Source organism: Notamacropus eugenii, chromosome 2 (assembly GCF_028372415.1).
Source record: "Notamacropus eugenii isolate mMacEug1 chromosome 2, mMacEug1.pri_v2, whole genome shotgun sequence".
Classification (NCBI taxonomy): Eukaryota; Metazoa; Chordata; class Mammalia; order Diprotodontia; family Macropodidae; genus Notamacropus; species Notamacropus eugenii.
Genome location: NC_092873.1, coordinates 178098754 through 178117807, shown reverse-complemented (window position 1 = coordinate 178117807; position 19054 = coordinate 178098754). Strand labels below are relative to the sequence as shown.

General features: G+C 34.6%; 1 protein-coding gene across 4 annotated transcripts in view; it reads left to right on the top strand.

Annotated features, from left to right (window-relative positions):
* Window positions 1-19054, top strand: part of ASCC3 (activating signal cointegrator 1 complex subunit 3) — a 400644-nt gene that overhangs the window by 56284 nt on the left and 325306 nt on the right. For all 4 annotated transcript variants that reach the window (XM_072642929.1, XM_072642932.1, XM_072642930.1 and 1 more), the window contains 4 exons: window positions 9688-9805; window positions 10989-11196; window positions 11879-12020; window positions 12698-12823. In XM_072642929.1, the coding sequence (XP_072499030.1) occupies window positions 9688-9805; window positions 10989-11196; window positions 11879-12020; window positions 12698-12823 (594 nt within the window). The remainder of the gene's footprint in view (window positions 1-9687; window positions 9806-10988; window positions 11197-11878; window positions 12021-12697; window positions 12824-19054) is intronic.

Here is a 19054-nt window from a genome sequence, read left to right as displayed (position 1 = left end):
GTTTTGTTTTTTGGTTGTTGTTTACTCATTCTTCTTCTCTACTTCCTGACTTTGGACTTGATGGTACTTCTGTGCTCTCTGCACTTCTTGAGAGAAAATCTGGGCCTCTGGTTCTGTTGTTGCTTTCCTGGAGTATTGAGTGTTTTGTTATTCCAGGTTCCCAGAGACAGATGTCTCCAAGGACCTACAAGGTTCTAGTGCTTCTGAAGTGGTCTGAACCATGGCCGTTGCCCCCCTGGTCTCAGCTCTGCAAGTTCCTGGCCTGAGTTTAAGTCTGAGCAACAGTAAACTGCTGCTGGACTCTCTTCCATCTATGAATCTCCTCAGGTTCAAAGTGATAGAACTGTTGTGTTTCTTTTGGTCAGGGATTCCTACCATGGTTATTCCTCTGAAGCTTCAGAATGAGCTAGAAGTTGGAACTGAAACTATGCTTTGCTTTTAGGGGTCTGACCAAACAGCTGCTTCTTATTCCTTTCTTGGTACATCACTTAGGGCATATAATTGACCCTGGTCCCAGAACTCTCTGTAGGCACAATTTCTTCCCCCATTCTGCCTTGGATTTGTGAGCAAGAACCAGGAAATATGCGATAAAGTTGCTGGTTGGCACCTGTTCCCACACCCTTCAAGAGGTGATTCCTAGTATAGGTATGGTATCTCTTTTTGCCCTAATGTACTGCACTGGAGCGCTTCAAGAAGCCCCAAGATTCTAGCCAGACCTCTTCCCTGGTGTCTACAAGCTTCTCTGTCTCCCTGGGCTGGAAAAAATGACTCACCATGATTATTTTTCTTGGCTTAACCCATTGAGTTTTGGTCTGATATGATTTCTTGATTTGCTTGGAGTAGGTGATTTTTTTTTCATTTTTTTTTTCTTGTTTGTTTCTTTGGTGGGAAGCTCTCTGTATTTTTTCCTGCTACTTTGTCATCTTGGCACTCTTCTGTTGATTTTATGCATAAATGGTGAAGTAGGAAAAAAATTAATTTAGTTAACTTAAGAATATTTGAAATAGTTGCTCTTTGTGATTGTAGCACAAATAGCAATAATCATGCAACTTTTCAAAATAGTATAGTTTGCTTTAGAGGCCTTATGTACTGCCACATTCGACCTACCTGTAAATTATGTATTTTTCTAATTGCTACCAGAATTCTGTTGCTTAGTTTTGGTGACAAAAAAAAAAAATTATTCCTTTTATCTTTACTAATTCCTCTCTTGGACACAATTTCATTTAATATTTTCTTACCAACTATATCGCCAAAGTGATACCCCCACCAGCAGCTATGAATATGTCAGCATATTTCCAGGTTTGAATTGCAGGATATAGCAGACTCTCTTCATTGAAGATAGAACCAAAACATTTATTCAAACACCAAAAAGCCAAATCCATAATAGTAACAAAGAAATCCATCATAGTAACCAAAAGATCCATATACATTTTCAGGCCTTCCCATAAACCAACTTCCTTAAACAAAATCAATCCTTCTCTCACTCACAGCTAGATGCTTGCTTCTCTCTTTCCCAGCTCTGCCTGCTCTGTCTCACTTCCTCTCAGCTTTCCTTCACCCTTCCTGATCCATCCCTTTCTTTTCCACCCCTTCCTGCTCCATGTGACTTAAACTCATGTGACTCAGGCTACAATACATTAACAATACATTCAGCCCCGAAATCTTTTATTTCCATTACATAGGTCAATGGGACAACTGGTATCCGTAGAACTCTACAGCAATATAACAAGGATAACACAAAGTAAGCACATAAAACAATATCTTAGGGTGGGATTTGAGTACAAACACCCTATGATTCCTCCCCCCAGTAGAATGGGGCCCAAAGTCACTTAGGGTAGAGGGCAAAGGTCTATAACTGCTTCCTGCTGAAATTGGAAGTCCCAAGAGGTCCAATTCGAAGGGTCAGTTCTTTAACTGGCATCAGGAGCTTGGTAGACACCAGGTCCAGGAATGACACATCACAGTTGTGGACAGGGGGTGATATCCAACTTAAGCAGTCAAGGCATCTACAGATGGAGGGTGCTAATCCTGCAGGAAACAAAGCTGACAAACAAGGTGAACAGACAAAAAGCCAAAAAGAAATAAGGAGATAATAACTAGAAGCAGGATAGATAGAGGGTCAGCCGTGCCGGAGTTCATGAACCCACTATCATAGTCTTATTCATTTTTGTTTGCTGTTTTCTAATTTGCAGATTTGGGGTCATCATTCTGGCTAGAGTTGTACTTTCTTTAATCTGAGCTAGAGCCTGGCCATTTTCCTTTCTTCCTGTAGGTGTGATGGACTTGGATACAATGTTTCAGGAGAATCTGTAGGGATAGTTTTTACTTTCCTATTCAGTCTAATATGAAGTTCCTTACTTGTAATACCATCTATTCTTTTGAAATCTATCCCTGTTCATAGTAGAGCAATGAACAATTCTTTCCTTGTTAATCTTTTCTGACTTTGAATCTGCTGGCTATTTACTGTTCTCTCTCTAGGAAATTTATTTTTTTCCCATTCTCCTAAGTCACTTAAAAGTGACATCTCATCCAGCACCTCCAAAAGAGGGTGCCCTATTTCCCCAATTAGTAGAGTCAGAATTAGGTGCTTATAAGAAGGAGGAGCTGTCTTCACAATATTTCTATGAGGAACCATTAATGGAGTACTATGATAAGCAGCAGCGTCTCTGACCATTATGGCATATGGCAGTTTTCATTACCTCTTCCTTTAACCTTTTTCATACAATCTCTTAGTGTATACCAGGGTCGGTCCCCACTAGACCATCTAGAGTCAGTAGGATATTGCTTACTGCATCTTTCTGTAACCAAAGCCAACAGATTAGTTCCATTGTTACTTCCTTGCATATGGTAATCCCTAAAAGCTTGCTGTACAAAAGGATTCTAATGCCTGTGAATTTCAACAATCTATGTTGTCTATCCCTACTCCTCCACCCCTTTCATCACTGATTCTCACCATCCAAGATAACTAAAGATTTTCTCATCTTTTGGCTGAACCAACTCAAAATATCCATGACTTCCTACTGAATAAAATCCTCAGTTATCCCCCTAAACACTGTTTGGTGCCCCCTCAACCCCCACCCCCGGTTGTCCTCCTTCCTTCTTAGTATTGGGTGAACGTTTTCGCTCATAGAAGCCTCCTCATCTAACTTTGTTTCTTTTTTCTCCCACACATCTTCCTTCCAGGTGTCGGGCCCCAGGTAGACCTAACCTGTGCAAGGACTGCATGCACATTCTTCTTGTTAGTTTTTTGCCTCTCTCTGTGAGCCAAACCAACAACAGCTTTTTCTTCTACCATCTGAAACTTTCTAGCTTGCTCTTCTAAAGGAAAGTTCGAATATTGGAGCATAGAAAGCTTTTCATTCAAACCACCTAACTCCTTTTCCATCTGAACCTTTTCCTCCAGCAATTTGTCATAACTTGTCAATAAGGTCCATTCTCTCCTACACACCCCAGCCGTTTCTTTCCCTGGTTCTATTGTTATTCCTTGTAAACATCTTTCTAAATCTCTGGTTCTCCTTTTATAACCTTGGTTCCCTATTTTCAGTGTCTTGTACTTTTAGCCCATTCTCTTGCTAGGGAGTAAAAAGGTAAATCCTCCCATCCCAGGATAGCCATTTCCTTCTGTAGAGCCTTTCTGCCTCCAAGTAGTGGTTTTATATTTTGTGACCCAAGTATATCACCAAGACCATACCTACAGTGGCAGCTATGAATATGCCAATGTAGTTCCAGGTTTGAATTGCAAGATATAACAGACTGTCTTCATTGAAGACAGAACCAAGACATTTATTCAAGCGCCAAGAAGCCAGATCTGTCATGGTAACCAAGAAGTCTATACACGTTATCAAGCCTTCCCACAAACCAACTTCCTTAAGCAAAATCATTCCCTCTCTCACTAACAGCTAGATGCTTGCTTATCTCTTTCCCAGCTCTACCTGCTCTGTTTCACTTCCTCTCAGCTCTGCTTGACCCTTCCTGCTTCACCCTTTCCTGCTTCATGTGACTTGAACTCATGTGACTCAGGCTTCCATGTGATGTAAGCAGGTCACATAGGCCTATTAATGAATGGGAAAGATATTCCCATTCCATTAACAATACATTAACAATACACCAACCCATTTCTCAATATCGAACTTTTGACTCTATTATATCTGTGTATATAATGAAGTTGGAAAATGTTAACACAGCTAGTTGAGTCTGGATTTGAATTCAGGTTTTTCTAACTCCAGGTCCACTGCTCTATCCACTACCCCCACCTAACTGCCTCTATTTTGTAAATAAATGTGTATGAATCAGTTGGACTAATTGGCCTTGGAGTTGGGTGACTTGGAATCAGATCTCAGCTGTCACTATATGAACTTAGGTAAGACACCTAAATTCTCTAGACTGTAGTTTTCTCATTTGTAAAAATGTTGATCTAAAAGCTGATTTAGGCAATCTCTAAGGTCTCTGTTAGCCCTGGCATTCAGTGATAATCTATTAAGTTTTCTGTAAGTATTCATCCATTTAAAATTCTGATATTTTCCTTATTTTCTTTAATTTCTATTTATACGAATTTTTATATTACATTAGGAGACATTTTATTTTTTCTTTATAATTTAATGCATTGCCATAGAGGTTTATTCTCATCCTTAAATATTATCCATTAAAATATTTCAGTTTGTAATGATCGCTATCAACTAAAATTAGTCATTTTGTTTTTTGATCATAATATTATCAATTTATTTGTATTTTAAAGGACATTGTAGTCTGAGGTTTTAAGCATGTGGAATACCTAGTTTTAACCTTATATCTAATTAATTATGGAATACAGGGAATAAATAATTGTTGCATTGCAAGTTGTCTTAATTAAGTTTTAAAGTGACCTTGGTTTCAGTTTTGTTAAATTGGTCTGCTAGATTAAGTACCTATAAATAATAGACATTAGATATTCTGAAAAATCATGAGTCTAGCTCATCTACCTCCTTTAAGTATAACAACCATCTACAGTATATTATTCTTAAGAGAAAATAAGTATGGCCCTAGTTTTTATGGTCACATTCTTTTACTGTTTAAGAATTTAATATTGAAATTGCGAATATTTAAAATTGTTCTGTGTCATGAGCCAAATTAAGAATAATGTAAATATTGCATGGGTAATATGTTCTACTTTTTATGATTATAATAAGACATAGTTCCAAAAAGATTACAAATTTTAAAAACTTATTTTTAAATAATAATCTTTCTTAATCAAAATAATAATTCTTAAAATAATCATTCCTAATGTTTACATTTTTACATATCCACATATTGCTATATGTCATCCTATAAGAGTATATCAATGAAATAGTTTTTAAGTAGTCTTTTTTTGTTTTATAGTCATTACTGTAATCTTAAAATGATACCGCTCATCGTTATAAGACAGTTGTTATGCTAAGTTTGAAAAGAGAAATGTATAAGGTTTTGTTCTGTTTAAATTACAGCATTTATAAAGATTGAATTTGATGAGTACATTTATCTGGAGGTTTTTATTTTTCTTTTCTTTTAAACTTTTCTACCTGGAATACCTGCAGTCAGTAACAAAGACTTTAAAAAGCTGATTTCTTGAATCCTTATTTTGGATCTGTAATACTAAAGTTTATTTTTGAAAAATTAGTAGAACAATTTAAAGTGGTTCACTATATGGTAGGTCACAGCTGTTAGTTGTTTACTGTTTATAATGTAAGCTCCTTGAGGACAAAGACTGTCTTGCTTTTTCTATTTCTATCTTAAGTGTTTAATAGTAATTCCTCAGTAAATATATTTTTTAAAAATTCCTTTATTCATTTGCAATACTAAAAGTAGTCCCAAATAGTTGAAGCCAAATATTTTATAATCTAAGAACCAGTTATTTTGTATTTCTGTATAAACTGTATGTGAACATCTACAAATTTTAAGATGTTTTAAAATTATGAAGATTGAACTTGAAGCATTGTAAAGTTATTTAATTTCCCCATTCTAATTCAGTTGCAACTCTTCCATGTTTATTATTCCATAAAACATGGAATTATAATGTTGCTTTTCATATTCCTGCGAAGTTACGGCCTTAGATTTCTCTTTCTCTATGTTTGTTAGTTTTCCTGTGGGATCTTGTCATTCTATCTGTGAGGAAATCACATTAACTTCTCTCATTCTCAGTCTCTTCACCTGCAAAATAGAGTGGTTGGACTACTTGACTTTGTCCCTTCCAGTTTGTACTCTTTTTATGTTTGGGGTGTGCTTCTGACTTTGTGAAGAAATAAAAATTAAACAACCAACTTGATCAGGTCTTCTTCATACTCATAATAAACTTTAACAATTTATTTGCTGGGTGTTATGGAAAATTGATTTTATTAGTTATATTATTTTGGCGTAGACATCTAAATACTTAAATAAAAATGTTAGTTGAAGGCATGTCAAAATAAAAGAGTGGCTTTATTATTTTATCTTCTAATTGTCTTGTATTTTAGTTATTTCCTCATTAGGCCTCAATTTATATGTTAATGTCAAATTACAAAACTTTGCGACTTTTGCAGTTTTAATTTTAATAAACATATAAACTGAAACCTAGGGAAAAATAAGTAATGTGCTACATAAAATCATTTATTTTCTATGAAGCAAGGATAGAAAAGGATGCCTTATAGATTTTCTAAATAGAAATGTTCCTGAATCAACATAGTGACTTTGTGAGTGCCAGACAGAAAAAAAAATAGCATTGTATTCAGCTAGATTAGTGTTCTTTCTGTTGTGCATTTTTGCATTATTTTATTTTTAAATTGTTTTCATAAAATCAAAATATTGAAGTTTCTGTGAGGGAATTTTAAATACTGTCACAAAAAATGAAAATTATTACGTCTTACTAGACAAGAAACAACTTATTACTGATATAAGAGTAACTATAAAATCAGTTGTCAATTTAGTCCATTTATTTGTTACTGGAAATGTAAAAGTCAGTACCCAAATAGAAGAAAGACTAACAATGAGAAGATGTACATGCAAATAAACAGCTTCAACATGACTTATTTCAGCAAGTTATTAATACTTTCTTCCCCAAAAGAAATGGGTAAAAGGACAGATATCTCTGTAGACTTTTACAGCATCTCCTAAGGATGTTGTCCATACAGTTTGTATTTCTATCTGAATTTGTATGTTTGATGCTATTTGATTCCATGCAAACAAATTGGGACATATTTCCTGCATAAGTCCTTTATAGAGATTGTTTCCGAGCACATTTGATAACTCTAATGGCAGCCTATATTATTGTTTTATGGGGAAAAACTAATTTGTTCATGATGATTATAGCAAATATCACAGTTTAAAAAAATTTCTGTTAGTATATAGTTGGTCTGTCAGTTGGATTTGTGTCAGTTAACTTGAAACTCTTTCCAAGATTACATTCTCAGTGTGTCCATCTCCTTTTCCAGTTCATTTGTGACATTGGCATTTTTGCCATGCTTTTTATTATTATATAGTACTTCTGGAGTTTATAGTAAGTATAGATTTCCAGTGTCTTCTGGGTCTTTCCCCTGTTCAGATTTAAGGAACGCTTTAGTTTATACTTATGTTTCTTCAGATCTGGGTTTTAGAGTGAAATTATTTCTTTTTCTGACTCTGTACTGACATGGTCTGTTCTTTAACTCTGAGCTAAGTATATCATTCGCAAAAATTTCACAAGCATATTTTCAGTTCCGTAAGTGGGAAATTTCTTTAAAAGCAGTGCCTATGGTTAGAGCAGTATTATGAAAGTATAATATTGTCTTTATGATGGAAGGCATATGATGAAGGCTCTTATTTTTCTGTGAAAGTGTAAAGTTTTATGTAGTATTATTCAGCTTTTAGTTGGTCTGGTCAAACAAGAAGAGTCTGAAGATAAATGTGAGGAAAGGGAAGTTGAGATAAGTCGGGACTTTGAGCATAATATCATATTAAAGTTATATCACATAATAAATATTTCATTTTGGCAAGCAGTCCTTGTATTTTTTAGTGCATTGTTTGTATTGTAGAAACAATTTGTTTTGAATCAAATGCAATGTCTCACATAATAGACACTAGGAAAGCCTGCATTATCTGGGCAAGCATAGATATGGAAGAGGACCAAATGAAGGTGAATTGTGATTATGATTTACATAACAAAGTGCAGTAGAATATTGAAAGGCTTTTAAAATGTGAAGTTTGGATTGTCCTTGAAATAATGTGTTGATATCATCTAAGGTTTGACTTTTATTGTATGAAGAACATTCTATTTAAATACTACTGATTTTTGTTTAGAAAATAAATTTCAGTTATGATTCTTTAATTTATGATCCAGTTAAGTGGAATTTTAGTAGTGAAAAGAAAATGGTACTACCAGATATTTCATTTAAGTGATCTTCCTTAGCACAAATGAAATTCCTATTGAATGAACTAATGATTGACACATTTAGTAAGTGTTTATTATGTATGAAGCATCTGTGTTATTCACTGAGGATACAAATAGAAAATTACAACAGTCCTCATTATAATGCATGACGCAACACATATGGAAGGTTTCAATTGCATGTTGGATGGAAAGGTTTTAATACTTCTATCATGTGATTTCCATTGATACTGATATAGCTAGATTTACGCTTCAGAAAAAACACTTTGGTAACTGTGTTGAGGATGGATTGGGATGGAAATTTTAGGAAGGGAAGCTTTAGAAGGTAATTAAAATAATCTAAAAATAGAGAATGAGGACCTGAATTGTGTAGGGTATTATCTGCAGGAGGGGAGATAAGGAGAGGTACATGAGAGATTCTGTGGACTCAGAAATGACAAGAATTGGCAGCTGATGGATGTGGGGTGAGCAAGTGAGGCACTGAGGATGACATGGTTCTGAACCTGGTTCACTGTAAGGATAGTGGTGCCCTTGGCAATAAAAGATGAGTTTGGAAGCAAGGTGGATTTACGGCAAAAAATGAGTATATATAATAGAAACTTGAATAAAATTTTGTTGAATGAATCAATGAAAGAAAACTATGTGCTTATGGCAGTCCAACAGCCTGGATTTTTAGAATACTGTTTCATATATTCTGCCCTATTTTCCTCACAAATTATCAAAATATCCCAGGAATTTCAACATTTTGACAAAAGTCTCTCAGATTGGAGGCCAGAAGGAAGGAACAATAAACACTTCTGGAAGCCTCAGAATTTTCTGTCAGATGCTGCACTTGATTTTGACTCCACAAAACATCTTATTCCTAAGACGCTGGGTACCCTCTTGCTCCCTTCCTTTTCAGGAGGTTAAATGTTTTGTCCAAGGTGCCATTCATAGTCTGTAGCAGTCAGAATGTGAACATTAGTTTCTTTTGACTTTACTTTGTCCCTTTCTGTAGTTGTTAGGTTCCTGAAAAGCTACGTATAGGTCAGATTCTTTTGTAAATTCAAGCCTGTGTATGAATTTAAATGTGAGCGGGAAACTTGAGAGGTTTTTATGAAAGAAAGATACTTAATTAATGAAATGAAATTTTGTGTATTAGTTTTTCTTAAAGCAGGTCTATCTTGAATAATTTGATAATTTTAATCATACAGTTTCTGATTTTCATCTGCTGAATGACAGAATTTCAGAGCATGTATGTAGTCAAACCAAGTATCTCTGGAGACATATGGTATTATTATGTTGAAATTTTGTTGCAGTGATAACAGTCTTTATGTGTGTGCTTGTTTTCTTCTTAGCTATTTGAACTGCTCGGACCTGAAGGATTTGAACTTATAGAGAAGCTCCTCCAAAACAGAGTTATAATTGTGGATAGATTTCTCTCTTCAAATGACCATAAGTTGCAAGTTCTTCAAGGTAAGATCATATCATCGTTCATTCAGATATAAATGAAATATTTAATGTTAGTAGAAACTTTCTAACATAAAACTTTACATAGAGGAGTAATTTATCATTTAATTCATGTCTATTATCTTTGGTCATATTACATTGTGTTCATGATGTAAATATTGAGGCTAGAAAGTGTTGAGGAGGGGAGGGAGAGTGCAAAAGAGAGTGAAAAAGATTGGATGATAAAGGAAATAAGAAAGGCAACCATTCTCCACATTCTAATGCTATGCTTAATTTTTCTCCTATATGTTATTTGATGCAGCAATTTAGATAACCTCATCCTTCATAGTAAAGCCTTATTAACTTCATATTGCCCTAAAATAAAATTAATACTGCTAAGACAGATTATTGAGTCTCACTTCTTAGCATGAGGAATTTAATAATTTAAGAAATTTCATGATTATTCTGTTTTAAAAAAAAACAACAACATTCTTTTCAATCCCCTTTAGGATTAAAGTAAACTATTGTACGTAATTAAGCAAAATAGACAGCAAAGTGTAATTTGTTCCAGATAGTCCAGTTCAGACCTGGAAGGGACAATAAGGGGCCCAAAAAGCTGAAAATCCCTCATTTTACAGAAGAGCAAGTTAAGCCCCAGAGATGTTAAGTGACTTGCTTATGTAGATCATATAGGTAACAACAGCAACTATTATTATAATACTTAATATAGCTTACATTTTTGTGGCACTTAAAAGGTTTGCAGAGTAGTGCCACACACAAATACACCATACACAAATATGTATGTGTGTGTGTGTATATGCTACAAAAGTTGTATTTATGTGTTGAACATATTTTTGAGTGGAGTTTAATGTAAAACTATTGATTACAAATTTTGGAATTCTGATCTCTGAAAATGAGACTCCCAAATATATTTAATTCTGAAGTGCTAAATTCAAACTGCTATAATTCATTTTGTAAGCTCCTCTTTTATATACAGGCAATCAACATATGGTGGCCATTAAATAAGCTCCATTATACAAATGTGGAAAAACTCTCCTTGAAAGTGAACAGTTACGTTTGTATTCCTAAAGATGAATTTAAGTGATATATTTCTTTACATTTTATTCTACTTTTCTTTTGTGTGGGATGATAAAGAAATTGGTTTCACATTTCAAAAATACTTTCATGCTTTTATAAATTTTCTTTATAGACAATTGTAAAAAATTTTCAGGAGAAAATGCTAAACCTAATTATGGTTGTCAAGTCACTATTCAGTCTGAACAAGAAAAGCAGTTAATGAAACAGTATCGTCGGGAAGAAAAACGAATTGCCAGAAGAGAAAAAAGAGCAGGAGAAGATGGAGAAGTTCTAGGAGAAGGACTAATGTACTTTGATCCTAAGGAGTTGAGGATGCAAAGGTAATAAAGGCCAGAAGCTGATAAATGTGTACGCTAGTATGTGTTTTTTCTTTTAGTTATCTTTAATATTTTAAATATTTCTGACTTCACATTTTTTCCAGATATGGGATTTTTCTGTTTTCATGAAAACTTAGTTTTCTGGGATCAGAATGCAGTGGTCTGCTTAATTACAAAATTGGTTATATCTGTATGGACTAGAGATTGAGATTTTAGAGGCAAACTACCATTAACTTGAGATTTATGAAGCCTGGAATAAATGTATTAATAGTTTTGTTTTCTTCTCTAGATTAATGAATATTGTTTTGCATGTTGTCATATAATGCTAGAGCAGAGAAAAAAACAATATATATAATCCATTGGTACCTGGAAATTGTAATATTTTAGTTCTTGGTTTTTAAAATATGGAGACTCATAAAAAAGCATGTTCACATTTTTATATGTGAGGAAAACAGAACTATAAATAAGAACATCGTTTTTATGTATTATAGATTGATGGTATATAAAAATAACATCTAAAATGTATCATTGTTTATATTTGGTTGTTCTTAAATTTTAGCCTGCTACATAGTTTAATTTCTTTTCTTTTGAAATTCAGAGATATCTGAAGTAATTATTTTAATTGTCTATTCATTTTGTTGCAATGTATGTAATTACCAACCTAGCCTCATTTTTTTCTTTATAGAGAACAAGCACTTCTGAATGCTCGAAGTGTACCAGTTCTAAACAGACAGAGAGATGTAGATGTTGAAAAAATTCATTATCCACATGTTTATGATTCTCATGCTGAAGCCATGAAAACATCAGCATTCATTGGGGGTGCAAAGGTATGTGTTTGGTATACGACTTTTTTTGAGTGATGCATCTCTTCTTAATAAAGAACATATTGATTCTCCCTCTATTTCCCCACTGCCTCCCTCCACCCCAGTGACTTTTGCTTATTGATCAAATTACAATTATACTTATTCAGTCATTTTCCAAGTTTGTGTTTAATTTGATAGTCAACAATACTTTCCCATTCTCCCACATCTGGTTGTTGTATGTTAGAAAACCTACTGGGTAAGTGATCTACTCCTTGGATATACTTTGTACTTTTAGTGTCAGGAATTCTGCCTCCTAATATATTTCTTAAAAGTGTTGTGTGATACAATAATAAAAAGAAGTTTGAGTTCTTCATATATCATAACAATATACTGTGACTTACTTTGAACAGGTTTCACACCTGATGGGAATTGTGTGTCTTTTCTTATTTTCCTTCTTTCCTCATCAACTTTATTATTAGTTGATCTACCACCACCCCTAAATTGAATAGAGGTAATCTTAAATATTTCTTCCTTAGTCCAGTGTGGTTGCTGAAATTTAAATAGTGTTTTTTAAATTTAAATTTTCTTTCTGGATTTTATCTGGATACATTATTTGACATTCCTGGAATATAAATCATATCAATTCTTAAGATGTTTTAATTTTAACCATTTGATTTTAATTTTTTTTAAAATATTAATAGATGCTCTTACCAGAAGGCATTCAAAGGGAAAACAATAAGATGTATGAAGAAGTAAAAATTCCCCACAGTGAACCAATGCCAATAGGCTTTGAGGAAAAACCAGTTTTTATTAAAGACTTAGATGAGGTAAGAGAAACTTTTTTTAGGATAATTTGTATTCACTAGAACCTTTTGTTAATAAATTGATAATATTGTAAATTATTTAAAACATTTTCCTAACAGGCCTCTACATAGGTCTATGTATGTATTTTATGTGTCAGTGAGAATGAATGAGCTGTCTTTCAATTATGGGATTTACTGGCACTATTGTACTTTTATGCTGATTAGGCCACATGTAGAAGAACACTGTCTTTGTACAAGCTTGTGATTTTAGGGATGTTACCAGAGAAATGAGATAACTGAAAACCATGTCATACTAGGAAATAAAGAACAAGGGATACAGACTGAAAGCTAGTGAACTTTATTTGATCCCTGGAAAAATTCTAGAAAGGATCATCAAAGGTATGGTTGGTGAACATCTAGGAAAGAAAATTGTGATTACAAAGAGCCGAGTCATATCAGATTAACCGTCTATGTCAGAATTACTAAACTAGTAGATGAGGGGAATACTGTGGGTGCAGTTAACTTAGATTTTTGCAAAGCTTTTGATAAAAGTAGCTTCTTCTGGAGGAGATGATGAAGTATCGATTAGCCAGTTATAAGTAAGATGTATACAGAACTGGTTTGGAGGCCAGACCCAAATAGTTGGTGATTATCAAAAGTTAGTTTGACAGTAGGTCTGTACTTGAATACTCCAGTGATACATTTGACCTTGTGCTGCTTAATATTTCAGTCAGTGGCTTGCACAACGTTATGTATGGTATACTGTTTCACAGATAACACACAGAAGGCACTGGAGTTTTTGGACTCCAACCTCTAAGAAGTTCACTCTTGATCTGGTCAGACAGGAAGGAGAGAAGACAGCTTCTGAGGGGTTAATAATCTTACTTTATTCTAGTCTATTCTTCTCAAAAGGAGTTGCTGATAATGGGAATACCAATTCCTACAGCATTTCCTAATCACCCTTCTTGCAGGGGCCAGCATGAAAGGGAGGCAACTACGTCTCAGTTGGGTCAATTGAGACAGGCACAACTTGTGCACTCCCCTAAATCATCTCAAACCTCAGTGGAGAAAAAAAAAAAACAGAAACAAAAAACCTCAGTGGAGGGAGGTTGAGGTACGTACATGCATTGCTCTAAGCATTACCCATATTCCAAATGGATTCCCCTAGGAATTCCCCATTCACTGACCAGTGCCCACTGGCTTTATAGGGCAATAGACCAAGAAGGCACCTTGCCAATGTTAAGCTCACAGGTTAACTTTAACAATATTGTCATTCTGCGCACACCTAGAAAATATCACATTATGTCACCCCTATATCGGTAGGACTATCACTATGATTCTAGGAATTACTATCTAGAATCCTTGGGGCTCTTCAAGGAGTTATTATCTAACACCTGGAAACTAGATATTGCCATGGCCATGGATCCTGAGAAATAAACTCTAAAAAAGGATGACTAAATTCTTCTTACATACACATGCTCATTAAATTTGTAAATGTCACAAAGCTAGAAGAAAGAGCTACATGTGGATAACCAAGTCAGGATCTGAAAGGATTTTGACAGGCTAGAATTGGCCTCAGTCTCGTGAGATATAATATGAATATTTGGTGCCCCAAAAAATTGACTTATAAAGTATAAGAGAGAAAGCATTACTTTTTCTGAAATAAACTAGGGGTTTTCATATGCTGAAAGTTCAGTAAGCAATGAATTTGTAATGTTTAACTTGGAGCCATGGCACCTGAGCTTAAATCCGAGCCCTGCCATTTATCTGTGTGACAGTTGGATGTCAATTTTCTTAAATGAGAAGGTTGATCTAAGTAACCTCTAAGCTTTCTTCCAGCTGTATACCTTTGATCTTAGGATAAATGATATGGGAGTGTAAGGATAATTGTTTTGAAGTATGTGTATATTAATTTGTCATAAACATTTTATTTATAGAAACAATTACAAAGAACAGTTAATTTCCAAAACTTTAAAATTATAATAAAATGCATAATAAATTTTTGTAATGTATATTTGAGTCTTACATTTTTAATAAACTTAATTTCATTCCTCAAGAAGTAATATCATCAAGTTAACTTTCTACTGGATGGTTACAGTAAGCACATTCTTTAAAAAATTCTCCAAAATATTATGCAGGTGAACTTGTTTCAACTTGCAGGATTATTGCTTTTTGATTAGTTTTGCAATCCTTCTTGTTATTTGTCCTTTAGATGAAAAAGGTTTGCCTCATTTTGTGATAAACAGCTGCATTTCAGGTCATGGCAGTAAAAATAGAGCAAAACAGCCACTTTCTACAGTCTGTCAATTCTCACAAGAATTCCATTTTCTGTTACTTGGCTGACTTTTGTATTAACAATTAATCTTTGCTCCAGTGTACTGCTACCTTCTAAATTACTTCCACTGATTTTTCTTTAAATCTTTGGAAGTAGTAAAGTACCTAACATTCTCTTATCCACACAAAATATCTAAGTAAATAAATTGTGCAGATTTGTTTAACTTTTAAAATATAAGAATAGCATAGATTTAAAAAGTCAGTGACAAAATTATAATCCAAATTAGTCTGACCACCTACAGTAATAATTTCATTTTAAACTATTTCGTCGATGTAAAACGTAACTAATAATTATATATAAAGTACGGTTCTTAAATATCTAAGAACCTGTTATTGTTGTTAAAGGTATCCAATAGTATTCCACTAAGTTTTTGTGTAATAGAACACATCTGGAGTGTTAGTTAAACAATTAGAATATAATTGACTTTTTAAAAAAAGTATTGGCTAAAACATCGATGCCCTTTTTGTCCGTGTTGAGCATATAACCCTAAGGAAGTTAGGAGTGAAAACAGACTTCCTTTGGGAGAGGGGCTGTCTTTTGGCATTGGGAACTCCAAGCAAGAAAGCTCTTATTGTAAGTGAGCACCTTCTATATAACTTATTGTCATAGAGAGTTGCCTAAAGCACTGAGAGTTTAAGTGAAATCACTTAAGGTCATGCAATCAGAATTTGACAGGGGCAGCAATTGAACCCACATCTTCATAGCTTTGGAGTTAATTTTCTATCTTCTATGCCCTGTTAATAACACTAACTGTTTTGTACTAACAGGGAACTTAAAATAAAGTAGATGCCCAGTGTTTGGGGAATGGTTAAACATGATGTGGCATATGAGTATAATGAAGTATTGCTGTGCTATAAGAAATTATAATTGTGATGAATACAGAGAAATATGGGAAGATTTATACAAACTGACAGGTTGAAGTAGGAAGAAATGGGCAAACAGTATAAAATGGAAATGGAAAGAACAGCAACAATAAAACAATTGAAACTAGATGCTATGAAATTAGACTGACCAAGCTTGTCCCCAAAGAAGAGATGACAGAATGAACTACTTTCTCCTCCTTTTAGGGGAAGTGGGAAACTAGTGGAGTGGGGGGATTGAGAAGAGTTATGGGAGGATGGATGAGACTATCAATATGGGACACTATATGTAGTGTTGGATCTGCTTGATGTATTGTTTAATTTCACTGAGTTGTTTCTTACCCCTTTTAAATTTATTATAAGTGATGGTTCTCTGGGAAGGGCAGAAGAGAAGGATATGTCAATGATGTAAAAACAAAACAAAATAAAAAAATAAACGAATACCTTTAAAATTGTCCAACTTACATGAAAAGATATTGAAGTCTAATGGCTAAATGTGCTAAGTGTTTTGTTTTTTTCTTGGTATAATAATTGTCCTATCTCTGACACATGCTATGTGACCCTCTCTTTAGGCAGCTCTCTAATTCTATAAATTGTTCCAAAAATGCTGATCTGTATTGCTAATGGGAGTTTCCTCATCTGGGAGATCATCTTCTTAAGTAAATTACAGATCTTTCCCTGTCTTATGAATTGGCATATGGTAGATGTAGATGTACTTGTCCTGTGTTCTTGTGAATTAGTTGATAGATAAATTCACATGTAGAAAATGAAAAACTGTTATTTGAGGCTAGTTAACAATTGATTATAATATGAACCATAAAGTTTCTATGTAGAGAGTACTCAATAGAAATAGGTTAAACTGAATGAATCTCATTTGAGAGAAAATCCTATATGTATCCTATATGAGCCAACCATATCAGAATTGAAGCACTTAAATTCTTATGGGAACACTTGCAAACAGCTAACCATGAAAGGGCACCAGCTGCAGAAAAACACCTGCTAAGTTACAGTGGGAATTCTGACATCTGCCAGTAGTTAGAAGTAATCTAATAAAATGCCACTTCTTAAAGTGTGCCAAGTCCCCCACTGCACCCCACATCGATCAGATAGCTATCCTAATCAGAACAAAAAATCTTGTGACAAAGGATATTTGAACGATCTCAGAGCCATAATTTGATAAATTCTGATGATTAGAAGCTTGAATAGTTGTAGTTGTCCTTATTTTCTCCCCGCCTTTAATTTTCCTTTACCTGTAAAAGTAGAATTTATATTTTCACAAGATAAGGTAGTATATTATATCTTATTTTTCCAGGCTTATGTTCTATCGTACACACACACACACACACACACACACACACACACACACACACACACACTCTCACACACACTCACACACTAGAAAGTGGTTCTGTTTTCCTGTTTTTTAACTTTTAACAGAAAATATCAGTTTTGAAAATAGCATAAAACCAGTGATTTCATAAATTGTTGTTGTATACTTAAGTATCAAGTAAATCTGACTTGTGTCCTTTGTCATTTGCTTATTCAATACACATTTCTTAAATGACTATGTACAAAGCACTGTTAAACACTAAGAATAGAAAAGCTAAACGTGATACTGTATTTAAAGAGCTTGATTTTTACTGGGACACAACCTGTTAGTAAATATAATAAAAGGAAAAAGAGCTGTCATAGCTACTGAGATGAGAAAAGGCTTCATGGTAGAGGTGGTTTCTCAACTGAACTTCAGGGAAGTTGAGAATTCTGAGAGATGGAGAGATGCAGAGAATTATAGACTTGAGAGCAGAGGCTTTACACTGAGAAAGGAACTGGAATGCTGAGTTTCAGAAACATTAAGTTTGTCTGGAATGTTGAATATATGAAGAGGAGTTTGTTCTAGAATTTCAGTGAACACAGATAAACTCTTGATTTGTATATCTTCATTTTCTTCTATATGTTGTGTACCTAATGTTTTCAACTAATCAGCGTTTTCTTTTCTTTGAAATCCTCTCTTAATTCATCCTTTGAAGTTTGAGTTGTTTTGCTTAGGACTAATCCATTCCTAAATCTACTCTTTGTCTTATTGTCCCTTTTCGTTGTTTCCTCCCATTTCCTTGTTTAGCTGAATGGATTTCCATACCGGGCTCTGTGTGTATTCAGCCCTTCTTTTTCTGGTTCTAGTAAGAACCAGTTTAATGCTGATAGTAACACTCCAAAACACTTTTATGATTCCCTGAAAGTTATTTATGGGCCAAAAACCTTTGGTGCTTCACAACTCCTCATTACTGATGGGAGCCACGTTGACTTGATCCTAGAGAGATAGGCTGAACACTTCCATAGTATTCTCAACAGACCATCATCAGTCAATGTTCAGGTCACTGACCATTTATCTCAGGTTGAAGTCAATCCCTCCTTAGCTGAACTTCCAACTGAAGAAGAGATTTTGAGTGCCATTAGGCTCCTTTCATGTGGCAAAGCACCTAGTGCTGATTCTATTTCAGCTGAGATTTACAATATAAGGGGACCATTGCTCATACAAAAGCTGAATGAAATTTTCCAGGTTATATGTGAGTGCCACACATATGGCAAGAGGAAGTTATCCCACAGGAGTTCAAGGATGCCTGCCTTGTTCATCTCTGTGAAGATAAAGGAAATAGATTGTTCTTTGACAATCACAGGTTGTCTCTCTCTTAGTCATTGCTAGCAAGATCCTTGCTAGAGTCCTCCTTAATAGGCTGATCCTTCACCTGGAAAATGGTCATCTAACTGAGAGCCAGTGTGGCTTCAGAAAGGGCTGAAGGAACAGTCGATATAGTGTTTGCTGCCCGACAACTCCAGGAGAAATGCCAGAAGCAGAACAGAAGTCTGTATACGATGTTTGTAGATCTGACCATGGTCTTTGACACTGTTAGTCGTAAGGGCTTATGGAAAATTATGTCAAAATTTGATTGCCCAGAGAAGTTCATCAGTATTGTACTTTACTTTCATGGTGGCTTGCTTATATGGTTCTGGATAGTGGACAATGCTCTCGTGCCTTCCCAGTCGCTAATGCAGCGCAACCGG